This window comes from Odocoileus virginianus, chromosome 12, assembly GCF_023699985.2.
Source record: "Odocoileus virginianus isolate 20LAN1187 ecotype Illinois chromosome 12, Ovbor_1.2, whole genome shotgun sequence".
In the NCBI taxonomy this organism is placed as follows: Eukaryota; Metazoa; Chordata; class Mammalia; order Artiodactyla; family Cervidae; genus Odocoileus; species Odocoileus virginianus.
This window is the reverse complement of record NC_069685.1, coordinates 7,967,252-7,993,825: the sequence shown is the minus strand read 5'-3', so window position 1 is coordinate 7,993,825 and position 26,574 is coordinate 7,967,252. Positions and strand designations below refer to the sequence as shown.

The following is a 26,574-nucleotide window of genomic DNA, read 5'->3' as shown; positions in this document are numbered from 1 at the left end:
TGTACTCTCAAGCAATATAAAATATAATCTTGAGTATCTACAACTTGTCGATATAATAAATTATGTGTCTTTGAAACTTTTTATCCACTTATAACTTTTCCTTTTACAAATATTTATCTAGTTGATGTATGTAGCATTAGCCCACTGCTTAAGTGGTGTTTATTATATATTTCATGGATTCTTTTTATACATCCGAAGTACTTTCATATGTGCGTGCTAAGTCGCTTCAGTCATATCCGACTCTGTGACACTATGGACTGTAACCCACAAGGCTCCCTTGTCCAGGGTATCCAGGCAAGAATACTAGAGTGGGTTGCCATGCCCCTCTCCAGGGGATCTTCCTGACCCAGGTATCAAAGCCACATCTCCTGCATTGCAGGTGGATTCTTTACCATCTCAGCCACCAGGGAAGCCTAAAGTATTTCATAATATGTCTTAAAAAGAAGAAAGGTATGGAAGAAAAGAAGGAAACAGACATGGCAAATAGACTCAATAGTTTGAGGAATTTCTTACAAAAGAGAGCAACGAAGCAGAATGGTAATTGAAGAATGAAGAAACAGTAGATTACATAGCATCCAGGGAGGTGTTTGTAAGATGGAAAAGTTCTTAGCATATTCGTGTGCCCTTAAGATACAGTTCACAGAGAGAATAATTGATAGAGGTGAGACAGGAAATAATCTGGAGCAAGAATGTAAAGTGAAAGTGTTAGTCACTCAGTCATACCCAACTCTTTGCGACCCTATGGACTGTAGCCCACCAGACTCCTCTGTCGATGGGATTCTCCAGGCAAGAATACTGGAGTGGGTTGCCATTCCCTTCTCCAGGGGATCTTCCCACCCCAGGAATCGAACTCAGGTCTCCATTGCAGGCAGATTCTTTACCTTCTGAGCCACCAGTGAAGCCCAAGAAAGTAAAGAGAGGAGTAAAATCTTTGGGTAAGTCAGAGATAACAGAATACTGTGATCAAGAAAGGGTGAAAGGGAAAGTTCATCCATAGCAAGAGGGAGAAAAGCAGGCTCTGACGCTGAAAATGTTGGAAGCCTGATGGATTGGGAGGTCAGAAGATAAGATAATCCTTTCTAAATTGTCTGCTCTCAGTTTCGTTAGAGATAAGGTCATGAATAGAAAGGAGGAAGAGGAGATGTTTAAAGTCTGAGGAGGGCCAAGATCATGTGGAATATTAATCAGGGAGAGGAGGAGTCTGAATTAACTTGAAAAGTGGAATAAAACTGCTTGGCATTTCGGAGGGTCCACTTGACATTCGTGATCAGAAATTGAAAGTGAAATAAATCAGCATAGTTATATTCTTCTCCAGCCGTGACATGTTTATCTGTATAAACTAGGCAGAAAGTTGGTTCTACCAGATCCAGCCTCTTGGAAAATAAGTCTGAGGAGGGTAAGGAGGTTAAAAAGGATGCATGGGTACCATGGAATGAATCTAAGATGAGTAAGGAGAAAGGTAAAAACAAAAATCTCTGGGTTATGAATACTGTATAAAGAGTCTCTTGATGAGGGTGAAAGAGAAGAGTGAAAACGCTGGCTTAAAACTCAACATTAGAAAAAACTACGATCATGGCATCTGGTTCCATCACTTCATAGGAAATAGAAGGGGAAAGACTGGAAACAGATTTTATTTTCTTGGGCTCCAAAATCACTGAGGATGGTGACTGCATTCATGAAATTAAATGACGCTTATTCCTTGGAAGGAAAGCTATGACAAACCCAGAAAGATTATTAAAAAACAGAGACATCACTTTCCCAACAAAGGTCTGCATAGTCAAAGCCGGGGTTTTCCAGTAGCCATGTACAAGGATGTGAGCCTTAGATGACAAAGAAGGCTGAGTGCCAAAGAACTGATGCTTTTGAATTGTGCTGGAGAAAACTCTTGAGAGACCCTTGGGCTTCAAGGAGATCAAACCAGTCAATCTTAAAGGAATTCGACTGAATATTCACTGGAAGGACTAATACTGAAATTCCAGTCCTTTGGCTACCTGATGCAAAGAGCCAACTCACTGGAAAAGACCCTGATGCTGGGAAAGATTGACAGCAAAAGGAGAACAAGGTGGGAGAGGATGAGATGGTTAGATGGCATCACCTAGTCAATGGACATGGACCTGAGCAAACTCGAGGAGATGGTGGAGGACAGAGGAGCCTGCAATCCATGGGTCACAAAGAGTCGAGCATGGCTTAGGGACAGAACAACAACAAAAATCAATACTGTAAATATAGGAAAGTTAGTGGGTTGGATGTTAATGGTCCCCATGGGGATGCAGATTTATTGAAAGGATCTAAGAGCCAAAAAGATATTAAGAGGTGATTAGAGAGTAAGAGGCTAAAAAGAAAGATGAAAGATGTTACTAGGAACAAGAAAACCTAGTTACAACCTAAGAAGTAATTAAGTAGCTATCAGAATGCAATCATTAGAAGTGAAGACTCTAGAAAATGAGAGATCAAGATGGTGAAAACTGTTTTTTGCAAGCACCTTCAGAAGACTGAGAACATAAAACCACTGGAAGGAAACAGAAAAAAAAAAAAAAAAACCTTAAAGATATTTCAAACGCTATGTCCTGCAAATGTATATTAAGGAGATGGTTATCATCTGCAGACTAACCATTTAGAATATGGTAGTTATAGTAATAGGCCTCTTTGTCTCTTACTGTAACTGAAATATCATGAAGAACCATGGTATTAGGAGTATTCCAAACAATGACTGGTTCTAAAGAACTGGTTCTAAAAAATCCTCCAAAAATACAAAAGTATGCCATCAGCAAGAGGTATGCAGTAGTTATACCAACAATCATCTCATGCCTGAGAAGCTGCACTAGTCCTTATTCTGTACAATAATTAGAACTGCTTTTCCAAGGGCAGATTAAGATTTACCTGCTAGAAATTAGTTAGCTGATATGGGACATTAACGCAACACAAGTGTTCATTCTCTTTCTGGCTCCAGTCACCCAAGGGTGAGGCTCACCTGCATGGCACAGGCATCCTAGTGCAGGTTCAGCATACCAGTCCTGGTTCTGTCCTCTCTCTCCTCAACGAATTCTTGGGAGTTCCAGAAAATGAAAGTTATAGGGATTATCATTTAATCCATTCAAATTTATTTCTGACTTTGAAAGTCTGGGTACATTAACTTCCTTACAATCAAAAGATTTGGATTTCACTTTACAACTCATTTAAATACATGAATATGTTATGAAACCTTAGCAAAGAGCCATGAGTTTAAGTGATTGTTTAATATTAAATGCAAAACTCAATTGCTAGAAAAAATGCACAATAAACGGTAGGTGTATAATCAAATTTATGTTTTCTCCAATTGGTACTATGAGTTAAACTCCACAAAAAATAAAGAGAAAGAGAAGATTATGGTATCTGCCTTTCTTACAGGCAGTTATTAGTGCTGGTGGGAGTTACTAACTATAATACACATGCCATACAAATGTGTTTATATATGTGTTCCTATTTTTACCAAAAAGGATTATAAGTACATTCAAGGACATATATGAACATCAAGTCCTCTCTATCCAAACCACTAAGCAACATCATCTAAAAGGATGTTTGATCCTTCATCATACTAAAAAATATATAAGCATTGGGAGACAAAGAATCATTGGCAGAAATACTTCAAAAGAATAGAAACATGAGATATTTACATTAAAATTCCTGGAAAGCTATGCTGTAAAAGAAGCTTGCTCTATAAACATCTTGCATAACAGGCCAACATGACTCTGATTAAAAAAGTAATAACACTTCCACACAACAGTATTGGCATGTTGATTTCAACGTGGTAGTCACAGAAGTTTAAATTTTGGAAACATAAATACCAAAGTGAAACTGATGGGCTTATACTGAAAGAAGTAAATTTTAAGGAAACAATCCTTTAGCATTAACTGTTGGCCTCTAAGCTGCCAAACTCACAGCATTCTGCAAGAAGCTTGTTTTATGAATCTGAATCATACACTTTGATTTCAATAATACTTACAACTTAAATCAGCATGATAGACTTCACATCAGAGCAGTATCATGGTGCCTTACTGAGCAGAGTTTAACTCTTTTTGAAAGCTTGATTCAGAAATGCTAGAAAACATTCCTAAAGGAGACTTAAGAAGTAAACTGAGAACTGTAAAATTTACTTTACTGTAAAGGTCTGAGAACCATTTTAAGTCCTTTCGAAGTTTTCACTTCACTCTGGGAAATCACAGTATTCTGAATCAAGTGAAATGCCAGAAAAAAAAAAGTTCTTGAATGCTATGTTTATGATGTTGGAATAATTATACTATATCATAAAAGTTTGGATTTCACAAGAATTTCTGATGAAATATTTTATATTAATGTTTCTTTCATTTATCAGAGCCTTGCAGAGCAAAGTTGCTCTCACCAGGGAATTTATATTCCTGATATTATAGTAATTCAATCATATAAAACAAAGGCTTGTTGGTGGATCTCTGTGTGTTAGGAAGACTGGGTGTGTAATCTTAATAAACAGAGATCTAACAAAAGAAATCTAAAGCCTTGCTTTCAAACAGACTTATGAAAGTAATTATACCTTTATTGAAGTTATTCCATTCTCCAACCCCTGCTGTTCCTGTTGTTTCTTAAAGATGGTTATTTTCTACTTAAAGAAAACAGACAGGCTTTAGAAGAATAGCTGGTGTTAAGTACTATTACACAATTTAATCAGATTCTCTGTGCAGCTTATAAAACAATAGTACAAATATGTCAACCTAAATAATAAAAGACTCAAAGAAACCCAGAATGGTTAATTAGGGTAACCTAATAAATGGAGTAACAACTCACATGATTGTAGGATAGCAATGAGGGGAAAACGAGTCTTCCAAAGGCAATGACCATTCTCAGGGCATATCATTAGCACAGGATTTCATAGGCTTTGCACAGCCATGGATGAAGTGATAGAAGGCATTAGCAGTGTTAAATAATGTAAGATGAGACAAAATGTCAAGAACTATCCTTCTAAAAGTTTTAGAGGAGAAAGCAGGAGGAATTTTAGGAGCAGCTGCTTAGATTAGGTAGCTGAAGCAAGGTGATGACAGATGTTTCAGGATTGCTCTTTGCCCCTAGGGTTTGGTCTCTAGTTTATTCAGGGGGTATTTGAGCTCTAGGGAAAAGTGTTTAAATAGCTCCTACTGTCACATAACTGATTTATAACCAAAATCTAATTTGCATTGTGCATTTGGAAACAACCATTTCCCATAGGCAGATGACAGGTGGATAAGAGACTTAAAACAAGGAGAATCCTATAGGGAAAAGCAACCACAGTCCAACTAGGCCTCAGTGAATGATGGCATCTTTTAGTCAGCAGTTTTAGTAACATTGTGCCTTCTCCAGGTACCCACCCAGCAGACACATGCCTCCTCTATTCAGAGTTGCCAGCAGCCCTGTAAGTTCTAATTTGCTTTTCACACAATCCTTTATGCATTAAACCTTTTTTTTAAATCACCTTGTTAACACATCCTACAGTGATTGACTCAAGTCTTAAGTACACTCTATAACTTTCCCTGATTTCCAAATTTTAGCCACAATTAATACCTGTATCATCTTAGCACTTGACATATATGTGAATATATAAGCATTTACAACACTGCATTTATCTAGTTAAACATGTGCATGTCCCTCCAGTTATTATGGAGACTGAGATCTCTGAACCATATTACATTTCACAGCCCACATTAAGAACTCAAAAGATGTTTGTTAACAATATTTGCAATGATTTTATAAAAAAAAAATCCCAGATTGTCTCAACTAAGGAAGGCATCCATATAACACACTCTAATGCATTTCCTTTCACTTTATGACTTGTGCCTGAAATTATCCACTGGATAAGAGAATGTGCTTTTTACATTTCGCATGGCTGAAAGCACTACCAGGAAAAAAATGGCATCCTGCTATACAAGGGTTATAGACACCACTAGAAAAACCTTTATATCTCTGTAGTGCACAGAAAGAGTCTGTAGGTTCATGAGACTTCAGCAGTAAACCCATTAGAGCAGGTGGGATAAACATCAAACACTTCTCAAGTTATCCAGTGTTGCATAACAAAATACTTAATCCTGCTAAAAAAAACATCATGGCAGTACAATTCAGGGAACTCGTTGGTGAAGGGGAGGTGATATTAGAAGGTCTCTTCCTATTGTTCAGTCATCAGCATAGCTGCCAGGCTTTCCTAATAGTGACCACATGCCTAAATCATCTTTATTGCTTCATTTCTGATAATGTGATTTTGTGCTTGGAATTATATTTATTTACCTGCCTTGGACTGCAAGGAGATCCAACCAGTCCGTCCTAAAGGAGATCAGTCCTGAGTGTTCATTGGAAGGTCTGATGTTGAAGCTGAAACGCCAATACTTTGGCCACCTGATGCAAAGAGCTGACTCATTTGAAAAGACCCTGATGCTGGGAAACATTGAGGGCAGGAGAATGAGACGACAGAGGATGAGATGGTTGGATGGCATCACCGACTCAATGGACATGAGTTTGGGTGAGCTCCAGGAGTTGGTGATGGACAGGGAGGCCTGGCGTGCTGCAGTCCATGGGGTCGCAAAGAGTCAGACATGACTGAGCCACTGAACTGAACCTGCCTCTGCATTTTTTTGAGCGTTTTTTCCTCCTCTAGTGAACAAATGTAGACCTATATAGGTCATAGGCTCTGACCAACTAGATGATGACAAGGATCTAAAGACCTGGCCAATATCAATATGCTCAAAATGAGAATTATTTTCTCCACATAACAAGCCACCAAAGGAAGTTCAATTGATTTGAAGAGGTAAGAAAAAAATCAACACCCATGGGCATTAACAGCATACATAACACACTTCATAAGAAATGTAAGAAATAAATGTGAAGATACTGCAGATCAGTTGGTCAGGACACCCCACATGCTACGTTGCTACATAGCCCTCAATTGTTATGTGGTCACAATCTCATAAGAAGAAATTCAAAAGCCAAATAGATTGAAATTGAAGTTCGATGGATGGAGATTAGAAATCTTAACTCCTTGTGAGAAGCAGTGAGCTCATGGCCTGAAATTCGTTCTAGCAACACAAATATATAGTGTATTTATTATATAAAATTACATTTAAAAGGATTGTTTTTATTATATAAAAAGAAGAAGACAGATTGCCAGACACTTTCCCCGACCTTTACAGTGCACTAAGAGATCTCTGTAAGACCTGGCGACCCTCTAGTCAGTAGCCACATGTCATTCTGAAACATAAAACTGCTAGTATATTTCATTTCGTCTTTTGTTTTTAGTATGTATTTTCAAAATGCTTTATGCTAAGAATGTGTTAAATTTCTTTTTTAGAAGTTATTTAAAATAAGGTTTTGTAACATGTTACCTCTGATACTTCTGCATTCTTTTGTCATTAGAATTTCTTTGGCCCTAGAATATTCTTACTATCTTTTTAAAATCCTCTTTAATTCCTTTCTTGTGTAATCAAAATCTTGTTGTTAAAGAGCTTGCTCATATGAAAAAAAAATAGGGGAAAATCATTATATTCAGTTTATAAATAAAGTCGTATCTTGAAAATATAACAGGAAATCCAGTGTTGTTTGCTTTTAGTGAACCAAACCGTACCCTAACGGGCAGGAGGGCCAGGACACAGCTGCAATTTGCCACCAACTTGGGAGCCCAGAGTAATTCATATCCTACCTCAGACCATTGTTTCTTCAGATGCAGAGAATGTCTTAGGGTTTAAGACTTTTCATCTAGGGCTCCACAGTGAAAGTGGACTTGTCTTCATTATTGAGGTAATTTTAGTTGCTGAAAACAAACTAAGGTTTCTATTCTCATGTTGAGAAAACGCTGGAAAATTTTCCAAGTTCAAACTTCTAAAAGTTAGGCAGATGTGAGAATATAATATAGAACGAAATGTATTATTTTTTTTAATATATGTCATTCTACTGTTATTAGTTTCACTTGTTGAGATGTGAACGAACATCAAGTAAAGGTTCTCATGTCTGCATAGTTATCAGCTTTCAAGATTGGCCTCTACATTTAGTCTGAAGTTGCTTCATTCTCCCAAAGAAAGATTTTCAGACAAAAATCATATCCTCAGTTACAATTTTAGTTACCATAGTGATAAGAAGAAAAAAAGGGGGGAGGGGGAGCTAAAAATACCTGAACACAAAGACAGTTTTGAAACTTTGACCTAGTTGGTGTCATACACTGAAGAAGTTAATCAATTGAATTAAGTATACATGAGTTAGGTGAAATATGCTACTGGATGAAAAAATGTGTAGGTTGCACATCTGGAGCTATTACACACAATCAAAGAATTCAGTATGAATGAAGATGATTGACAATCCAAAATGCATAAAATCAGATTCCCTTACCAGAAGCAAGCAGAAAACACTAGCTCCATTTCCCACAAATTTTTGGTTTTCTTTCCATTATTTTAGAATAGCTCTATTTTAAATTAATGCTTCTTATGAACTGAATTGTTTAACTGGATGTAGCAACATAAGTGGACATATATTTTAAATTATGTTAGAGTGGCTTCTATAAAGTAAAGTTTCCCAATTTTAGGCATTATAATAAAAACAGTATGTTTTTAAGCTAACTGTTCTTTTTAAAAAATTCTTTTTCATTTATTTATATTAGTTGGAGGCTAATTCCTTTACAATATTGTAGTGGTTTTTGCCATACATTGACATGAGTCAGCCATGGATTTACATGTGTTCCCTATCCTGATCCCCACTCCTGCCTCCCTCCCCATCCCATCCCTCTGGATCTTCCCAATGCACCAGCCCTGAGCACTTGTCTCATGTATCAAACCTGGACTGGTGATCTGTTTCACAATTGATAATATACATGTTCTTTTGAAAATTCTAGTTTTAATAAGAAATTTAATAGAGTGAAACATTTACAGAAAACCTACTATATCACAAGGCATTATCTAGTCTGTGAAAGACCAATAAAAGGCAGGACTTGCTGTCAAGAATATTTTAATCATCCATCTAATTATGTTTTTGTAATACTGAACTTTTAAATTTTACTCCACATAGTAAAGAGTATTGAACTTGATTTTAAGAGACCAGGGTTAAAGTTTCAGCTCTCCTAATGAGCTTTAAAAACTCTAAGTCTCAGTTCTCTCATCTGTAAAATGAGCATAAATGAGTATATCTCCTGTAGTACACAGGTCATTATGATAATCGAGAGATGATATGGGTAGAAACCAGTGGATTACATTCAATACAAAAATATCTATAGAAATAAGTCACTCAACAATTAGGTTCAATATTTTAACACCTTCAAAATTAAAAAATTATGAAAATTAATTTTTATAACTATTTCAGTATACAAAAGGATTGTTTAAGAAAAATAATGACAGACATTTATTGGCATTTTAAATGATCCACAAGTTTTACATTAATTATTCCATTTAAAAGTCACAACAGTCCAACTATTTTGATAGTATTATCTTGCTTTAAACATATATTAATAAAATAACATAGCAGAGATAAATAACTTGTCCAAAGACATACAGCTAGTAAGTGATGAAGTCAGGAATTAAATCCAGGCAATCTAAAATTGAGCCATGCTCTAAACCCAAGCCTCTATGATACACTCTAAAATAATCAGTGAAGGAAAATACCACTGTGAAATATAATTTGAAGAAAAACATATTTTAAATTACTAACACTAATCAGAATAAGTTTCCGAAATCTCTAATTGATTCTACTTTGCTGCATTCAACTTTTTGAATCTTATTATTATAAAGAAAAATGGTAAGAATTTAAATGTACAATAGTAAATGCTTTACAGAATACCTTTATGATTGAGTTATTACTCAGTCATAAATAATGCTGTAAAAGGTATTTATGGCTTGGGAATTAAGGAGTATTGTTAACCAAAAAATGTAGATTTTGCATCACGTATGTGCCCAGTACTGCCATGTCAGACTCCTTGTGACCCTATGGACTGTAGACCACCAGGCTCCAAGGGATTTTCTAGGTAAAAATACTGGCTTGGGTTGCATTTCCTCTTCCAGGGGATCTTCCCGACCCAGGGATCAAACCCATGTCTCCTGCATTGGCAGGCAGATTCTTTACCAATGAGCCCAACATGTAGAAAATTCCAATTTTCATAAAATTGTTCTATGTGAAGGAAAAAAACTGGAAATGACAAACATCAAATATTAATTGCTATTTGTTAGTAATTTTATACATTTCTATATTCTCAAATTTTCTATAATAAATGCTCAATGTTTTTGTTAGTGGGAAAAAGTTGCTTAAACATTCAAAGTGACCTGGATGCTCCTTGGGTCTGTGAAACAAATTTACCAAGAGCCTAGAAAGTTTTCCTGGGTACTAAGAATGCAACAGTGGCAAAACAAAGCCCACGCATAGGTAAAGTATTAGGTCAATTTAAACTAAGAACTAACAAAGAGAACTTCAACCCATATGAAGCTTCAACCTTGTCACTCCGACATTAATCATACATTTCTACTGGCATGTGGGCCCTTCTCCTCTATTACAAAAAAAGATCTTGAGTTATTTTGTTTTGTTTGTTTACCTTTTCCTCTCAGTTAAATTTGGGGTACCTCATTCATCATCTCTAAACATGGTAGAAAGCCATAGCATTAGGGTGGACATAGAAAGAAATGTTGAGAAGAATTTTAAGGAGTTAAGAAAAATTCATTGAGACTTCCCACACCTTGGTGACAATTTCCACCCCCTTACCAGTATAGAGAAAGGAGAAATGTTGCTCCATTTAACTTATTAAATATTCCTACATAATGCACGCTATCCTTTCACTTATTTACTGTTAAGAAAAGAAACAATTTTATTGTGTTAGAAATAATTTATAATGTTTAAACATTCAAACTTGACTATATTTTTTGTACCAAATATATTCAGGAGAAATCATTGTAGCATCAGTATTTAAAATATGGTGGTTTTAAATGTATTCAGATACAACACAGTGTATCAAAAATATATTAGAAGCTTTCTAAAAGCTAAAATCATCTCCTCCACTCCTTTAAAGGTAACTTTTTTCTTATTTTTTATTGAAGGATAATGGCTTTGTAGAATTTTGCTGTTTTCTGTCAAACCTCAACATGAATCAGCTATAGTGAAAGTGAAGTAGCTCAGTCGTGTCCAACTCTTTACGACCCCGTAGACTGTAGCCTACCAAGCTCCTCCCTCCATGAGATTCTCCAGGCAAGAATACTGGAGTGGGTTGTCATTTCCTTCTCCAGGGGATCTTCCCAACCCAAGGATCGAACCTGGGTCTCCCGCATTGCAGGCAGACGCTTTAACCTCTGAGCCACCAGGGAAGCCCAGGTATACATACATCCCCTCCCTTTTGAAACTCCCTCCCGTCTCCCCCTCCCCATCCCACCCATCTAGGTTGATACTGTATTAAGTCTTAACCTGTTATTTAAATTTTCTTTCATATGTATATTAACATTAGGTTTTAACAATTTGAAAAAAGGGATTTATAAGACAAATCTGGTCCCATCACTTCATGGCAAATGGGGAAACAGTGGAAACAGTGGCTGACTTTATTGTTCTGGGCTCCAAAATCACTGCAGATGGTGACTACAGACATGAAATTAAAAGACACTTATTCCTTGGAAGGAAAGTTATGACCAACCTAGACAGCATACTAAAAAAGCAGAGACATGACTTTGCCAACAAAGGTCTGTCTAGTCAAGGCTATGGTTTTCCGAGTAGTCATGTATGGATGTGAGAGTTGGACTATAAAGAAATATGAGTGCCAAAGAATTGATGCTTTTGAGCTGTGGTGTTGGAGGATATTCTTGAGAGTCCCTTGGGCTGCAAGGAGAACCAACCAGTCCATCCTAAAGGAGATCAGTCCTGGGTGTTCACTGGAAGGACTAATGCTGAAGCTAAAACTCCAATACTTTGGGCACCTGATGTGAAGAGCTGACTCACTGGAAAAGACCCTGATGGTGGGAAGATTGAGGGCAGGAGGAGAAGGGGATGACAGAGGATGAGATGGTTGGATGGCATCACCAACTCCATGGACATGGGTTTGGGTGGACTCCGGGAGTTGGTGATGGACAGGGCGGTCTGGCGTGCTGCGGTTCATGGGGTCGCAAAGAGTCGGACATGACTGAGCAACTGAACTGAACTGAGCTAAAAGAGAGTAAGAGAAGGAATATAGGAAAGATCAAGGGAGGAAAATAGGGAAGAAAGAAAGAAGGAAGGAGAAACCAAAAGAAAAACAGAAATGAAAACGACTTACCTCTATGGACCAGACCCCAAACCTCACCAGTTTGCTGGTGGGTTGGGAAATGACCACAGTCATTGAAGAACTTCAGGAGTTCACTTCTTTCTAACCCTTGCCAGTCTTCTCTTTTAGCAAACATTGTTTCATAGACTACAAAGGAAAAAGATACTAGAAAATATTTTCTTTGTAAATAACATATCAAGTATATTCCCCACCTGAAAGTATCATTGGGATTTAAAAATACTTTCAGTCCAGTTTTATTCTGATGTCTGGTGAGAAGCCTCCAGGATCAGAGCAGCACCAGATCGGCCTCCTGGCGGGGGTGGGGAGAGGAAGTGGGCATGCTTCCCCTCCCCAGATCTACAGGAGAGAATCTGGACTTGCTTCCCCACAGAGGACACAGGCATCCTCTGGTCAGGTTTACAGGACAGTCGTCCACAGACTCTGCAAACATCACTGTTCAAACCACATCATAAGACATATAGCTCAGGGTTTCTGGGGACCTGACTTTTGTTGACATATTTCATCATTTATTTTTTTTTAGTTATTATTGCTTTTGATTAGATTCCCTAATTTTTTCATCTCTTTTTGACTTCTACCTACATTTTAACTACTTAATGATTATACTTTGGACTGTTTATGTTATGGCTGATTTTGCCCTTACGGTGTCTACTTTTTGCTGACTTCGTGCACTTCTCCTTCCTATTTTAATGTTTTTTGTGACTCCTGGCTCAAGACTTCCCCAGAAGACCATTCAGTTGATCCATCCCTCACCTACTTCCCATACTTGGTGTTAGACAAGGTTTAGGTAACACCCAGGAGCACTGACACGTGATTTTTAAGTGTAGTTCTCCATTTTATTTTTTTTCAAAAAGGTGAAATTGAGTCTCCATTCTGAAGTAAATGGATTAACCCCATGAAACTGATTGTTAATCAACATTTACAAGATGAGAAGGTCTGTGCTCAGTACAAGTTTAGCTCTGAAATATGGGCTCCAAATGACAAAGGGCACCAGAGTGGTTTCTAAGTGAATGTATCATCCTGGCAATCAACAGTATGGACTTCAATTTTCAATCCATTCACATATCCACTCAGTTGAGGTGGACAATCATGAGATATCAACAAGGTCCAGAAATGTTTAGTGATTGTAAAGGCTAAGTTCTTCAGTTCTGCCCATCTCTGCGGCCCTATGGACCATAACCCACCAGGCTCCTCTGTCCATGGGATTCCCAGGCAAGAATACTGGAGTGGATAGCCATTCCCTTCTCCTGGGGATTCTCCCCACCCAGGGACAGAACCTGCATTTAGCTTAGGTTCCTGCATGGAGCAGGCAGATTCTTTACCACCAGCACTGCTTGGGAAGCCCAGTTGCCTGAATACAAGTAGCTATTCCAGATTCTGAAACACAGCTGAAAATAAACATAAATGTCTATTAAGCATCTCCATGACTTTCTCTCTATGTTCAAACAAGCAAACTAGAGCAGTTGCTATTGTTTCCTCCATTTATACTGCCTTGTCCCTTATGTATCTGCGCAAACTAACCTGACTTTTTAAATTGCCAGCATCTACATTTCATTGCCTAAGGGCTCCCTCTGGCTGCAGGATTCTACTCTGCCCACCTGTGCAGTCAGAAGTGCCAGGGAATCAAGGCTCCTCTTGGAGTGGCCCTTAATCTCTGACTGGGGGAGCTGGTGGATAAGCATAGTCCTCATGGCAAGATGGCTCCGTTGTTCCCTAGAGGGATTAAGCTCTGGTTGCCCACATGGTCATCTGGTGGAGAATGCATTTATGTTCTTCCTTCATTCTCTTCTCTGTCTTCTCATTTCTCCATTCTCCTAACAGTATTTCCTGGGGTCAACTCGCAAATAAGATAGCAGTACTCCCTCTCACTTTTTGAAGGACGTTTAAGTGAAAGGAGTCCCAGTAGTTTCTTTTCATTTCATTAATTAGTTTGCCTGCACCCACACCTAGCTGCAGCACGAGGCACCGTTGGTCTATGTTGTGGCATGCAGATCTTCAGCTGAGGCAGGTGAGCTCTCAGTTGCAGCATGTGGGATGCAGTTCCCTGGTCAGGACGGAACCCACCTCCCCTGCATTGGGGGAACGGGGTCTTAGCCCTGGACCACCAGGGAAGTCCCTCTGTAGCGCCTCAGTGAGCAGAGTTTTCTCCTTCTTCCTTCTTCTTCCTGCCTTTTTATCTCTCAAACACTTTGCTCCTTCATGCTTTTTCCCCTGAAAACCAAGCTGCATGGATGGCGGAAACTGATCAGAGTCTCATGGCTTACCTAGAGTCTCTCTCCTTTTCTCTCTCTGATCTCTTTCTTCCTTAACCTCCAGCCACAGAAAATGTGGCATTCTAGCTCAAAGAATTCTGGTTATTGGTAAATATTCTTGATACATAATTTTAGCATAAGTAATAAAATTAATGAAAACTATTCTTTCAAAAATATTTTTGGGCCCTTCTGATAAACTGGTATTTGTTAACAGTGAGTGTGTACTATTGAACAAAACAATCACAATCCTTGTCTTCATGGAACTTATAGTCCACTGTAAAATAAACATTTTATGGCTAGCTAAAACTACCAAAAATGTAGCATCTTTACATTATAAGGCAATAAGTTGCTAATTCTGATTAAATATTATTTACTCACATCATTTTGTTGTTACTGTTTCAAATTTTTTAAAGAAGAGTTACAAAAGCAGTTTTAAATTGAAAACAAAATTGAGACGGAGGTACAGAAATTTCTCTGAAGTCCTTTATCTCCACTGAAGCATAATTTGCCCGCCCCTAGTATCAATTATCAATGAATGCACCAAGGGATGCCTCTGTTACCAAGGATGAACCTACACTGACCTGACACATCCTAATCACTAAGGTCGATAGTTCACCTTACGGCTCACTCTTGGTGTTGTCTGCATTCTTTGGGTTTGTGTATCCATCACTGCAATAATGTACAAAAGAGTTCCATGGTCCTAAAACTCTGTGCTTGCCAATCCATCCTTCTTCCCACCCCAACCTACCCCAGCAACCATCGACCTTTTCATTTTCTCCACACCTTTGCCTTTTCCAAAGGATCTGATAGTTGGAATCATAGAGTATGTAGCCTTTTCAAATTGGCCTCTTACACTTAATAATATGCAGTCAGGTTTACTCCGTATCTTTTCATGACTGCTTCATTTCTCCTTAAAACGAAATGATATTTCATTTTCTGGATGCACCAGTTTATTTACACATTTACCTACTACTGTAGGTAAGGCTGCTTCCAAGCTTTGGCAATTACAACAAAGCTTCCATAGATATCCATGTGCAGGTTTGGTGTGGATATAAACCTCCAGTGGCTAAATACCAAGGAGAATGATTGCTGGATTGCATGGTAAAAGCAAGTTTAGGGCTTCCCAGGTGGCACAATGATAAAGAACCTGCCTGCCAATGCAGGAGGCATAAGAGATGTGAGTTTGACCCCTGGATCAGGAAGGCCCCTGGAGGAGGGCATGGCAACCCACTGCAGTATTCTTGCCTGGAGAATCCCATGGACAGAGGAGCCTGGCGGGCTATAGTTCACTCACAAAGAGTTGGACATGACAAGCAATTTAGCACGCATGCACCAAACTGTCTTTCATATGGCTGTATTGTTTTGATTTTACACCAACAATGTGAAAGGACACTCCACATTCTTATCAGCATTTTGGTGTTGTCAGTGTTCTGGATTTTGGCCATTCTAAAAGATGTGTAGTGGTATCTCTTTGTTGTTTTAATTTTCATTTCCCTGAAGACAAATGATGTGGAGAATCATTTCACGCATTTAATTGTTATCTGTATATCTTCTTTACTTAGCTCTCTGTTGATACCTTTGGCCCATATTTTAAACAGTCCTTGGTTAGACATTTCTCTTTCAGATATTTTCTTTAATTAAGTGGCTTGCCTTCCCACTCTCTTGATATTGTTTTTCACAGACAAAAGTTTATTTTAATGTAGTCCAGGGTATCAATTATTTCTTTAATGAATCAAGTATTTAGCGTTATATCTAAAAAGGCACAATATCCAAGATCAACTATGTTTTCTCCTATTCCAGGAGTCATGTATAGATGTGAGAGTCAGACCATAAAGAAGGTTGAGCTCAAAGAATTGATGCTTTTGAACTGTGGTGCTGGAGAAGACTCTTGAGAGTCCCTTGGGCAACATTCAGAAAACTAAGATCATGGCATCTGGTCCCATCACTTCACGGCAAATAGATGAGGAAATAGTAGAAACAGTGGCTGACTTTATTTCTCTGGGCTCCAAAATCACTGCAGATAGTGACTGCAGCCATGAAATTAAAAGATGCTTACTCTTGGAAGAAAAGTTATGACCAACCTAAGTGAAAGTGAAAGTGAAGTCGCTCAGTCGTGTCTGACTCTTTGTGACCCCATGGACACCAGGCTCCTCCATCCATGGGATTTTCTAGGCAAGAGTACTGGAGTGGGTTGCCATTTCCTTCTCCAGGGAATATTCCCAACCCAGGGATAGAACCCAGGTCTCCTGCAATGTAGACAGATGCTTTACCATCTGAGCCACCAGGGAAGTCCTGACCAACCTAGACAGCATATTAAAAAGCAGAGATATTACTTTGTCAACAAAGGTCTGTCTAGTCAAAGCTATGGTTTTCCTAGTAGTCATGTATGGATGTGAGAGCTGGACCATAAGGAAAGCTGAGCGCCAAAGAATTGATGCTTTTGAACTGTGGTGTTGGAGAAGACTCTTGAGAGTCCCTTGGGCTGCAAGGAGATCAAACCAGTCAATTGCAAAGGAAATCAGTCCCGAATATTCATTGGAAGGATTGATGCTGAAGCTGAAGCTCCAATACTTTGGCCACCTAATTTGAAGAACTGAATCATTGGAAAAGACCCTGATGCTGGGAAAGATTGAAGGCAGGAGGAGAAGGGGATGACAGAGGATGAGATGGTGGGATGGCAACACTGACTCAATGGTCATGAGTTTGAGCAAGCTCTGGGAGTTGGTGATAGATAGGGAAGCCTGGCATGCTGCAATCCATGGGGTCGCAAAGAGTTGGACACAACCTAGTGATTGAACTGAACTGGTGAATGTCCCATTTGGCACCTTGAAAAAAAAAGTTATTTTGATGTTGTTGAATGAAATAGTTTAGAGATGTTAATTATATCCTGTTGTCTGATGCCATTATTGAGGTCAACTATGTCTTTATTACTATGCTTGCTTGATATGTCTGTTTCTTATTGTGGAGCACTGAAGAGTCCAAATGTGACAGTGAATTCATCTATTTTTTTCTTGTAATTATATCAGTTTTTGCCTCACATAGTTTGATGCTATGCTGTTAGGCACATACACAATTACAATTGTTAATGTCTTCTTGGAGAATTGACCTTTCTATTATTTTTTTTTTTTTATTAAGAACCTTTATTTTGTTTTTTTGTTTTTTCCATTTATTTTTATTAGTTGGAGGCTAATTACTTTACATCATTACAGTAGTTTTTGTCATACATTGAAATGAATTAGCCATGGATTTACATGTATTCCCCATCCCAGTCCCCCCTCCCACCTCCCTCTCCACCCGATCCCTCTGGGTCTTCCCAGTGCACCAGGCCCGAGCACTTGTCTCATGTATCCAACCTGGGCTGGTGATCTGTTTCACCCTAGATAATATACATGTTTCAATGCTGTTCTCTTGAAACATCCCACCCTCGTCTTCTCCCAGAGTCCACAAGTCTGTTCTATACATCTGAGTCTCTTTTTCTGTTTGGCATACTGGGTTATCGTTACCATCTTTCTAAAGTCCATATATATGTGTTAGTATACTGTAATGGTCTTTATCTTTCTGGCTTACTTTGTTCTGTATAATGGGCTCCAGTTTCATCCATCTCATTAGAACTGATTCAAATGAATTCTTTTTAATGGCTGAGTAATATTCCATGGTGTATATGTACCACAGCTTCCTCATCCATTCGTCTGCTGATGGGCATCTGGGTTGCTTCCATGTCCTGGCTATTATAAACAGTGCTGCGATGAACATTGAGGTGCATGTGTCTCTTTCAGATCTGGTTTCCTTGGTGTGTATGCCCAGAAGTGGGATTGCTGGGTCATATGGCAGTTCTATTTCCAGCTTTTTAAGAAATCTCCACACTGTTTTCCATAGTGGCTGTACTAATTTGCATTCCCACCAACAGTGTAAGAGGGTTCCCTTTTCTCCACACCCTCTCCAGCATTTATTGCTTGTAGACTTTTGGATAGCAGCCATCCTGACTGGCGTGTAATGGTACCTCATTGTGGTTTTGATTTGCATTTCTCTGACAATGAGTGATGTTGAGCATCTTTTCATGTGTTTGTTAGCCATCTGTATGTCTTCCTTGGAGAAATGTCTGTTGAGTTCTTTGGCCCATTTTTTGATTGGGTCATTTATTTTTCTGGAGTTGAGCTTCAGGAGTTGCTTGTATATTTTTGAGATTAATCCTTTGTCTGTTCCTTCATTTGCTATTATTTTCTCCCAATCTGAGGGCTGTCTTTTCACCTTGCTTATAGTTTCCTTTGTTGTGCAAAAGCTTTTAAGTTTCATTAGGTCCCATTTGTTTATTTTTGCTTTTGTTTCTAAAATTCTGGGATGTGGGTCATAGAGGATCCTGCTGTGATTTATGTCAGAGAGTGTTTTGCCTATGTTCTCCTCTAGGAGTTTGATAGTTTCTGGTCTTACATTTAGATCTTTAATCCATTTTGAGTTTATTTTTGTGTATGGTGTTAGAAAGTGATCTAGTTTCATTCTTTTACAGGTGGTTGACCAGTTTTCCCAGCACCACTTGTTAAAGAGGTTATCTTTTTTCCATTGTATATCCTTGCCTCCTTTGTCGAAGATAAGGTGACCATAGGTTCGTGGATTTATCTCTGGGCTTTCTATTCTGTTCCATTGATCTATATTTCTGTCTTTGTGCCAGTACCATACTGTCTTGATGACTGTGGCTTTGTAGTATAGTCTGAAGTCAGGCAGATTGATTCCTCCAGTTCCATTCTTCTTTCTCAGGATTACTTTGGCTATTCGAGGTTTTTTGTATTTCCATACAAATTGTGAAATTATTTGTTCTAGTTCTGTGAAAAATACCGTTGGTAGTTTGATAGGGATTGCATTGAATCTATAGATTGCTTTGGGTAGTATAGCCATTTTGACAATATTGATTCTTCCAATCCATGAACACGGTATATTTCTCCATCTGTTTGTGTCCTCTTTGATTTCTTTCATCAGTGTTTTATAGTTTTCGATGTATAGGTCTTTTGTTTCTTTAGGTAGATATACTCCTAAGTATTTTATTCTTTTTGTTGCAATGGTGAATGGTATTGTTTCCTTAATTTCTCTTTCTGTTTTCTCATTGTTAGTGTATAGGAATGCAAGAGATTTCTGTGTGTTAATTTTATATCCTGCAACTTTACTGTATTCATTGATTAGCTCTAGTAATTTTCTATGTCAATAAAATGGACAACTTGGAAGAAATGGACAAGTTCTTACAGAACTATAACTTTCCAAAACTGAACCAGGAAGAAATAGAAGATCTTAACAAAATGATCACAAGCAAGGAAATCGAAACTGTAATCAGAAATCTTCCAGCAAACAAAAGCCCAGGACCAGATGGCTTCACAGCTGAATTCTACCAAAAATTTAGAGAAGAGCTAACACCTATCTTACTCAAACTCTTCCAGAAAATTGCAGAAGAAGGTAAACTTCCAAACTCATTTTATGAGGCCACCATCACCCTAATTCCAAAACCAGACAAAGATGCCACAAAAAAAGAAAACTACAGGCCAATATCACTGATGAACATAGATGCAAAAATCCTTAACAAAATTCTAGCAAACAGAATCCAACAACATACTAAAAAAATCATTCATCATGACCAAGTGGGCTTTATCCCAGGAATGCAAGGATTCTTTAATATCTGCAAGTCAATCAATGTAATACACCACATTAAGAAATTGAAAGATAAAAACCATATGATTATCTCAATAGATGCAGAAAAAGCCTTTGACAAAATTCAACATCCATTTATGATTAAAGCTCTCCAGAAAGCAGGAATAGAAAGAACATACCTCAACATAATAAAAGCTATATATGACAAACCCACAGCAAGCATCACCCTCAATGGTGAAAAATTGAAAGCATTTCCCCTGAAATCAGGAACAAGACAAGGGTGCCCACTCTCACCACTACTATTCAACATAGTTTTGGAAGTTTTGGCCACAGCAATCAGGGCAGAAAAAGAAGTAAAAGGAATCCAGATAGGAAAAGAAGAAGTGAAACTCTCTCTGTTTGCAGATGACATGATCCTCTACATAGAAAACCCTAAAGACTTGACCTTTCTATTATTATGTAATGCCTTTCTTCATCTTTGATAACTTTCCTTAATTCGCAGTCTGCTCTATCTAAAATTAATACGGCTACCCCGGCTTTCTTTTGATTGTTACCATGGTGTATTTTTCTCCATCCATTTACTTTTAATCTACATATATATTTATATTTAAAGTGGGTTTCTTGTAGATAGCATAACAGATAAGTTGTATTTTTGATCCACACTGACAATGTCTGTCTTTAATTAGTGGATTTAGATAATTTAACTTTCAAAGTCACAATTGATATAGTTGAATTCATAGCTATATCCAATAGGTTTTCTATTTATTGCCTTGTTCTTCTTTGTTCTTATTTTTATTTTCTGTCTTTCTCTGCATTTTGTAGTGTTGAGGATTTTATAAGATTTCTCTTTATCTCATTTCACAGAATATTGATTTTACTTCTTTTTTTTCACTTTTTTAAAGGGTTGCCCTCATCCACAATATTCATTAAACATATAAACAGTTAATCCAAGTCCACTTTCAAACAACACTATCCTACTACATGGATATCACAAACATCTTACAATAACAAAATAACCCTAATTCCTTCCTCCCATCCTTTGTATAATTGCCATTGTTCACTTCACTTATATATATGTGTACATATATTAGCATATAAAATTATACTGAAGCTGTACATGAATATTATATTGTTAGCATTTTTTTAAATAACTGTCATCTGTTAAAACACTTTGGAATAAGAAAAATAAATGTTAAATTTTACCTTCTTATTTCTTATGCAGTGCTCTTGTTTTTGTAGTCTGAGTTTCTTACCTATATTATTTTCCTTCTCTCTAAAAAAAAATTTTAAATGCTTTGTGCAAGGCATATACATATGCCAGCAACAAATTCCATCAAGTTTTGCTTTTCTAAGAAAGTTCTTCATATTTTTTTAAGGATAATTTTGCAGGGCATAAAATTCTAGGTTGGTGCTTTCTTTCTCTCAACTATTTCATGCCATTCTTCTTGCATGAATGGTTTTGGATAAGTCAATGTAGTCTTTTTTTTTTTTTTCTTCAGAGGCAAGATATTTTCTCTATCTAACTTCCTTCAGAATTTTTTCTTTATCTTTAACTTTGTAGTTTGGAGATAACATACCTCAATATAGTTTTTTGGAACTTATTCTTCTTGGTATTCTCTGGGCTACTGTGGTTTGGTTTCTAACATTAATTTAGGGAAATTTTCAGCCATTATTGTTATAAATATTTCTTCAGTTTCTCTTTCTTCTCCCTTTGGTATCTCCACATGTAACTCCTTCCCTAGTTTCCCCAGAATCCCTACTTTATTCTGTTTTTTATTTAAGCATTTTTTCTCTTTGCTTTTCAGTTTTCAAGGGTTCTAGTGATATAATTTCTAGCACAGGGAAGCTCTCCTCAGCCATCTTTCCAAGAAGCCTATCAAAAGTGTTTTTCATTTCTGTTACAGTATTTTTTTTTAATTGTCATCATTTCTTTCCTGGGATTTCCATCTCTCTGCCTACATTGCCCATCTTGCATGCTATTTATTTTATCCATAATTAACATATTCACTGTACTTGTTTTAAATCCTCAGTCTAATAATTCCAACATCCCTGCCATGTCTGGTTCTGATGTTTGCTTTATCTTTACAAATTGTGTTTTTGCATTTTTGTATAGCTTGTAACTTTTTCTAGATAGCTAGACATAACTAGGGTATTTGGTAAAAGGAATTGCTATAAAAAGGCCATTGGTAATGTGGTGATAAGGTATTGGGGGAGGGGAACTGTTCAAACAATTAGGTCTCAGTCTCTGATTGAGCCTATGTCTCTGGACTATGAATTTCATGAATGTTTCCCTGTCTTTTTCTTCCCCCTTAGGGCGGACAGGATAGTCAGAGTGGATGAGAATTGGGTATTTCCCTTCCACAGCTTAATTAGGCTCTGATAATACCCAACAGGTTAGGTTCTGGTTAATTAGTTTCCCCTGAAGGCAGGCCTTATTAAGAAGAATGGAGGGCTCTGGCATATTTCAAAATGGTTCATTTTCTCATAATTATTCTGGGAATCTGATTGAGCTTCTGTAGGTAAATATCACAGTACTGTGGAGGTCCCTTTATGACTGGATCCTCCTGGAACTTTTAACTCAGTGTGGTCCACATTGAGCCTGCAGCCATTTGTCAATTACAGTTCATTTTTTTTACCCAACTGCCAGTTCCCACATCAGATTCTGCTCGTGAGTCTCTGCTCGAGTAACCTGGGGCTGCCTGTATTTGCAAGCCTGTCTCTCCAGTTTGCCCGTATCCTCCTCCCCTCTCTTACAGGGCTCAGCTGAGTTGCGGATGTTTTAATCTGTTCAGATTTTTTATTTCTTGTTAAGATGGAGTGATGACCTCCAAGCCCCTTACATGCAAAAGCAAAAACCAGAAGTCTTCATTTATTTTAAGTCAAGAAACAAACTGTAATATTCATCCTAATCCTAAGCAGTACTAAATATAATAAAAATCAGGATCTCTGAAAATTAAAATAGAAATTGGAAAACTTGTCTGTTGCATGGAATTTCAACACTAAAAAGCAACATATAATGGATATCTGTTGTTTCATCTCCTCAGTGCCCATGGCTATTCTGTTATAAATACATAGTTTTCCTTTGGGGAACTCCTCCCTCCCTCCAATGAATATAGCCCCTATGCAACTCCCAATCAAATTTCCTCGTCCTACACCAAGGCAAGTGTTGAAGATATAACTCAAGCTAAACCAACCAGGAGTTCTCTCCCTAGAATTAAAATTTAAAGCTCAAGAATAAAAAGTCATAAAGTGATAGCATCTTTTGTATCCCCCCTAGAGGCAAATAAGAGATTTTGCCTTATTTTTTGCTCCCTAGATCTCTGGAGCTACTCTGGTTCATGCTCCATCTGAAATCTGATTCTTTAACTATCTTTCTATTAAATTTCCTATTTTTTTAAGCCTAATAAATTAATCGTCATATGTCACCTTAAAATGCAAATAGCTTGCAACAATAAAAATACTGTCTACTTGTGTGTTCTATGGGTAATTATATGTAAATTATATGTAAGTTTTTAATGGTTAAATTAATTCCAAACCTAAAATCAAATCAGAAAGGACAGCATCACTCACATTTTTTTCTGTCCATCCATTCCTCCAACTCTGTAAGGTTTATGATTTGTCTTGTCCTCCAAAGACCAAGTCGATATTTAACACGATGGATTTGTCTGCAGTACATATTTATAACTGTCCTCAAGTCTGGTCCATGATACAAAGCCTATAAAATAGCAATATAAACAGTTGAACTCCTTATATATTTCTGCTATTTATACTGAATCTGATTATGTCCTATTCATTTCATCTATCTCACCCAGTTTCTTAGAGCATTTATTTATATTTCTAAATAAGGTTAGCAAAGTACGTGCATCATAGAATGGTATAATCTCCCTAAAGTTCAGAGAACATCATTTTGAGTTGCTTTGGCATCACATACTTATGCTTGCCATAACATAGAAGTTTTAGTAATGAATAATTGCATAGAAGCTTCCTAGGTTGGTGCAGAGATTTCTATACTATGTAGCCTACTTAGCCAGAAAAAAAATATATAAAAGTTTTATTAAGGCATTACTCTGTAATGTTCTATCCACTCTGGGTGCTCAAATCCTTGTATTTTCTTTCTTTCAGAAACTGTATATTTATGTGTTGTACCTATTTTTCACTGGATTTTTTTCAGGTTTTATCATAGGTACATACCTGTTCTATCAGCTTGTATTTTATTTGTGACTATATTTCTCTGTATGCACATTTTATACATTCTACTCACATAAACTTTTTAAAAAGTATAAAAATTCATCTATTTCATTTTTTTAAATAACCAGTTCCATCTTCTTTATCCATTCAATTATTTTTACATTTTCTATTTTCTAGCTCATTACTTTCTCTACTTATCTTTATTAATTCCTTTTTTAAGGTTTCTTTTCTCCTTCTTGACTTCTTGAATTAAAAACTTCATTCACCAATTTTCATTATATTTTTAGGAATCTACTTAAGTTCATGAAATTTCTTCTGAGTCTGCTTTCCTTTGACATGCTTTGCATACTATTACACAAGTAAAAACCCTAAAGCATAAAATCTTTAGCTTTCCCAATGTCCTATAGTTAGTAAATTACAGAACTGGTTCTAAATTCAAAACAAGGATACTTCACAGTCCACACTTTTAATCATATGCTATATTCCTCTTAATTTACTTGAATTTCATATTTTTCACCCATTCTGGAAATTCTTATTCTAGTTCTTTCCTAGTTTATTTATTATTACACTTATGATCTATTGTTCTTGCTCTTGTCATTTATTTTCTGTTTTGCGTGATTCTTTAAAGGTTGTTTTATTATTTTATTTTTGTTCACCTTTGTTTAGCTTTCTGGTTCTTCTCTGACATTTTTAGATACTATGTTTAAGCCTATATTTCTTAATTTGTCAAAACTGTCAATGAAATAATATTTCTTGATTTACCTGAACAAAAAATAAGTTAGCATCATTTCACCACTTTCCTTTTCTCCTTCCACCTGAATTCCATCAGAATCGGGCAGATTCTAAATGTTTGCTAATGTCTTTCAACATTTAATTACGTTTTCCAATGTGTAATTTTAATCTCCCTTTTCTTCAATAGAGCTTTGTCACTTTGTTGTTGTTGCTTTGTTTTGTTTTAAATAACAAATGGGTCACACTTTAGGAGCACTTCCCACCATGTGAATCTTAGTAGAAGGCAGAGCTCATGTCCTTTATTTGAAGCCACAAATCAGATGCTCACAACCTAAGCCTCCTCTGTTGCTAGGATGCAGACATGTGACAAAGCCTCATCCATTATCTACACACGCCTCAGGTTTTGACTAGAAACTAATAATGCTTTTAAAAGGGAAACAGTGGGAAATCTATTTCTGTGGAAGAGTAATCTTGGCACAATATCCATTTTCCAAGGGTGGCATTTGTGGAGGGAGTACAGGATTCAGCGGTTGCATCAGAATTTGTGCAGGATTTGACTGCAGTCCAGGGAGCTATCTAAGCTAGCCTTCATCATTCCCCTATGTTTCTGAGCTTACTTCTTCAGACCTCTGCCCAAAATTTTACTCAATACCTTCCTGCTTAAATCTGTCAGTAGGTTCCTCTTGCTTATAATTAAAAATCAAGCACTGTTTTAATTGTATTCTTAGAATATAAACCAAAAGGTCCTTGCTTAGAGTGCTGCTTAGTTGAATGGTGACATTTGCTAAGGGAGAAGGAACGTTTGGGCAGTCACCAAACCCAAGCTGAGTGTTTTTTCCTCCAAATTTAATAAATACTCTTTTGTGGACACAACCCATCTCATGAAGAAACCCTTCTCAGATCTGAGGCATTCAGAAGGCTACCTAGGAGGTTTTCATGGTTAAGAAGTTGGGTCAGAGAAAATGGCAGTCAGCCATCTGTGTGCTTCTTATTATAGCATGCCTCTCTGCCAGCCTTCTGTACAGAAATATGCCTTAGTTATGATGCCATGTCATCTCAGTATGCAAATCTTCCACTATATTTCTAAATTTTTCTGAAGATAGAATTAACCAGAAAAATGTACAAATTGATACAACAGCAATATTTAAATAAAAGACAATGCAAATTACTGATTATAATTTTCCAATCCATGTTGACTTAAACTGTAAATATATCATGCTTATCATACATCAGGATTAACATTTTTTTACAAATAAAAGTCTGCTTTGTATTTGATACGATCATGTCTTTTGTTTCTAAGTAATGAATTTATTTCTTGTTTGGTTAATTCCAATACTATACGATACTTAGTGGTACTCAATTTCTTTGATTACTAGCAAGAGTAGCCTCTTTTCATGTTTACTAACCATTTATGTTTATTCTACTGTGAAGCACTAGCTCATGTTTTCTACCCATTTTTGCCTAGGCCTTCATTCCTAGAAGCATTGGGAATCACTGACCTGACCCTCTTTATCACACTGTGTCTGAACTTTC

The 26,574-nt window shown here is 37.1% G+C and overlaps 1 protein-coding gene across 2 annotated transcripts in view; it reads right to left on the bottom strand.

Moving 5' to 3' along the window:
• Positions 1 to 26,574, bottom strand: part of IQCM (IQ motif containing M) — a 486,330-nt gene that overhangs the window by 203,335 nt on the left and 256,421 nt on the right. For both annotated transcript variants that reach the window (XM_070474777.1, XM_070474778.1), the window contains 2 exons: positions 23,692 to 23,836; positions 12,233 to 12,367 (listed from right to left, as the gene is read on the bottom strand). In XM_070474777.1, coding sequence (XP_070330878.1) covers positions 12,233 to 12,367; positions 23,692 to 23,836 — 280 coding nt within the window. The remainder of the gene's footprint in view (positions 1 to 12,232; positions 12,368 to 23,691; positions 23,837 to 26,574) is intronic.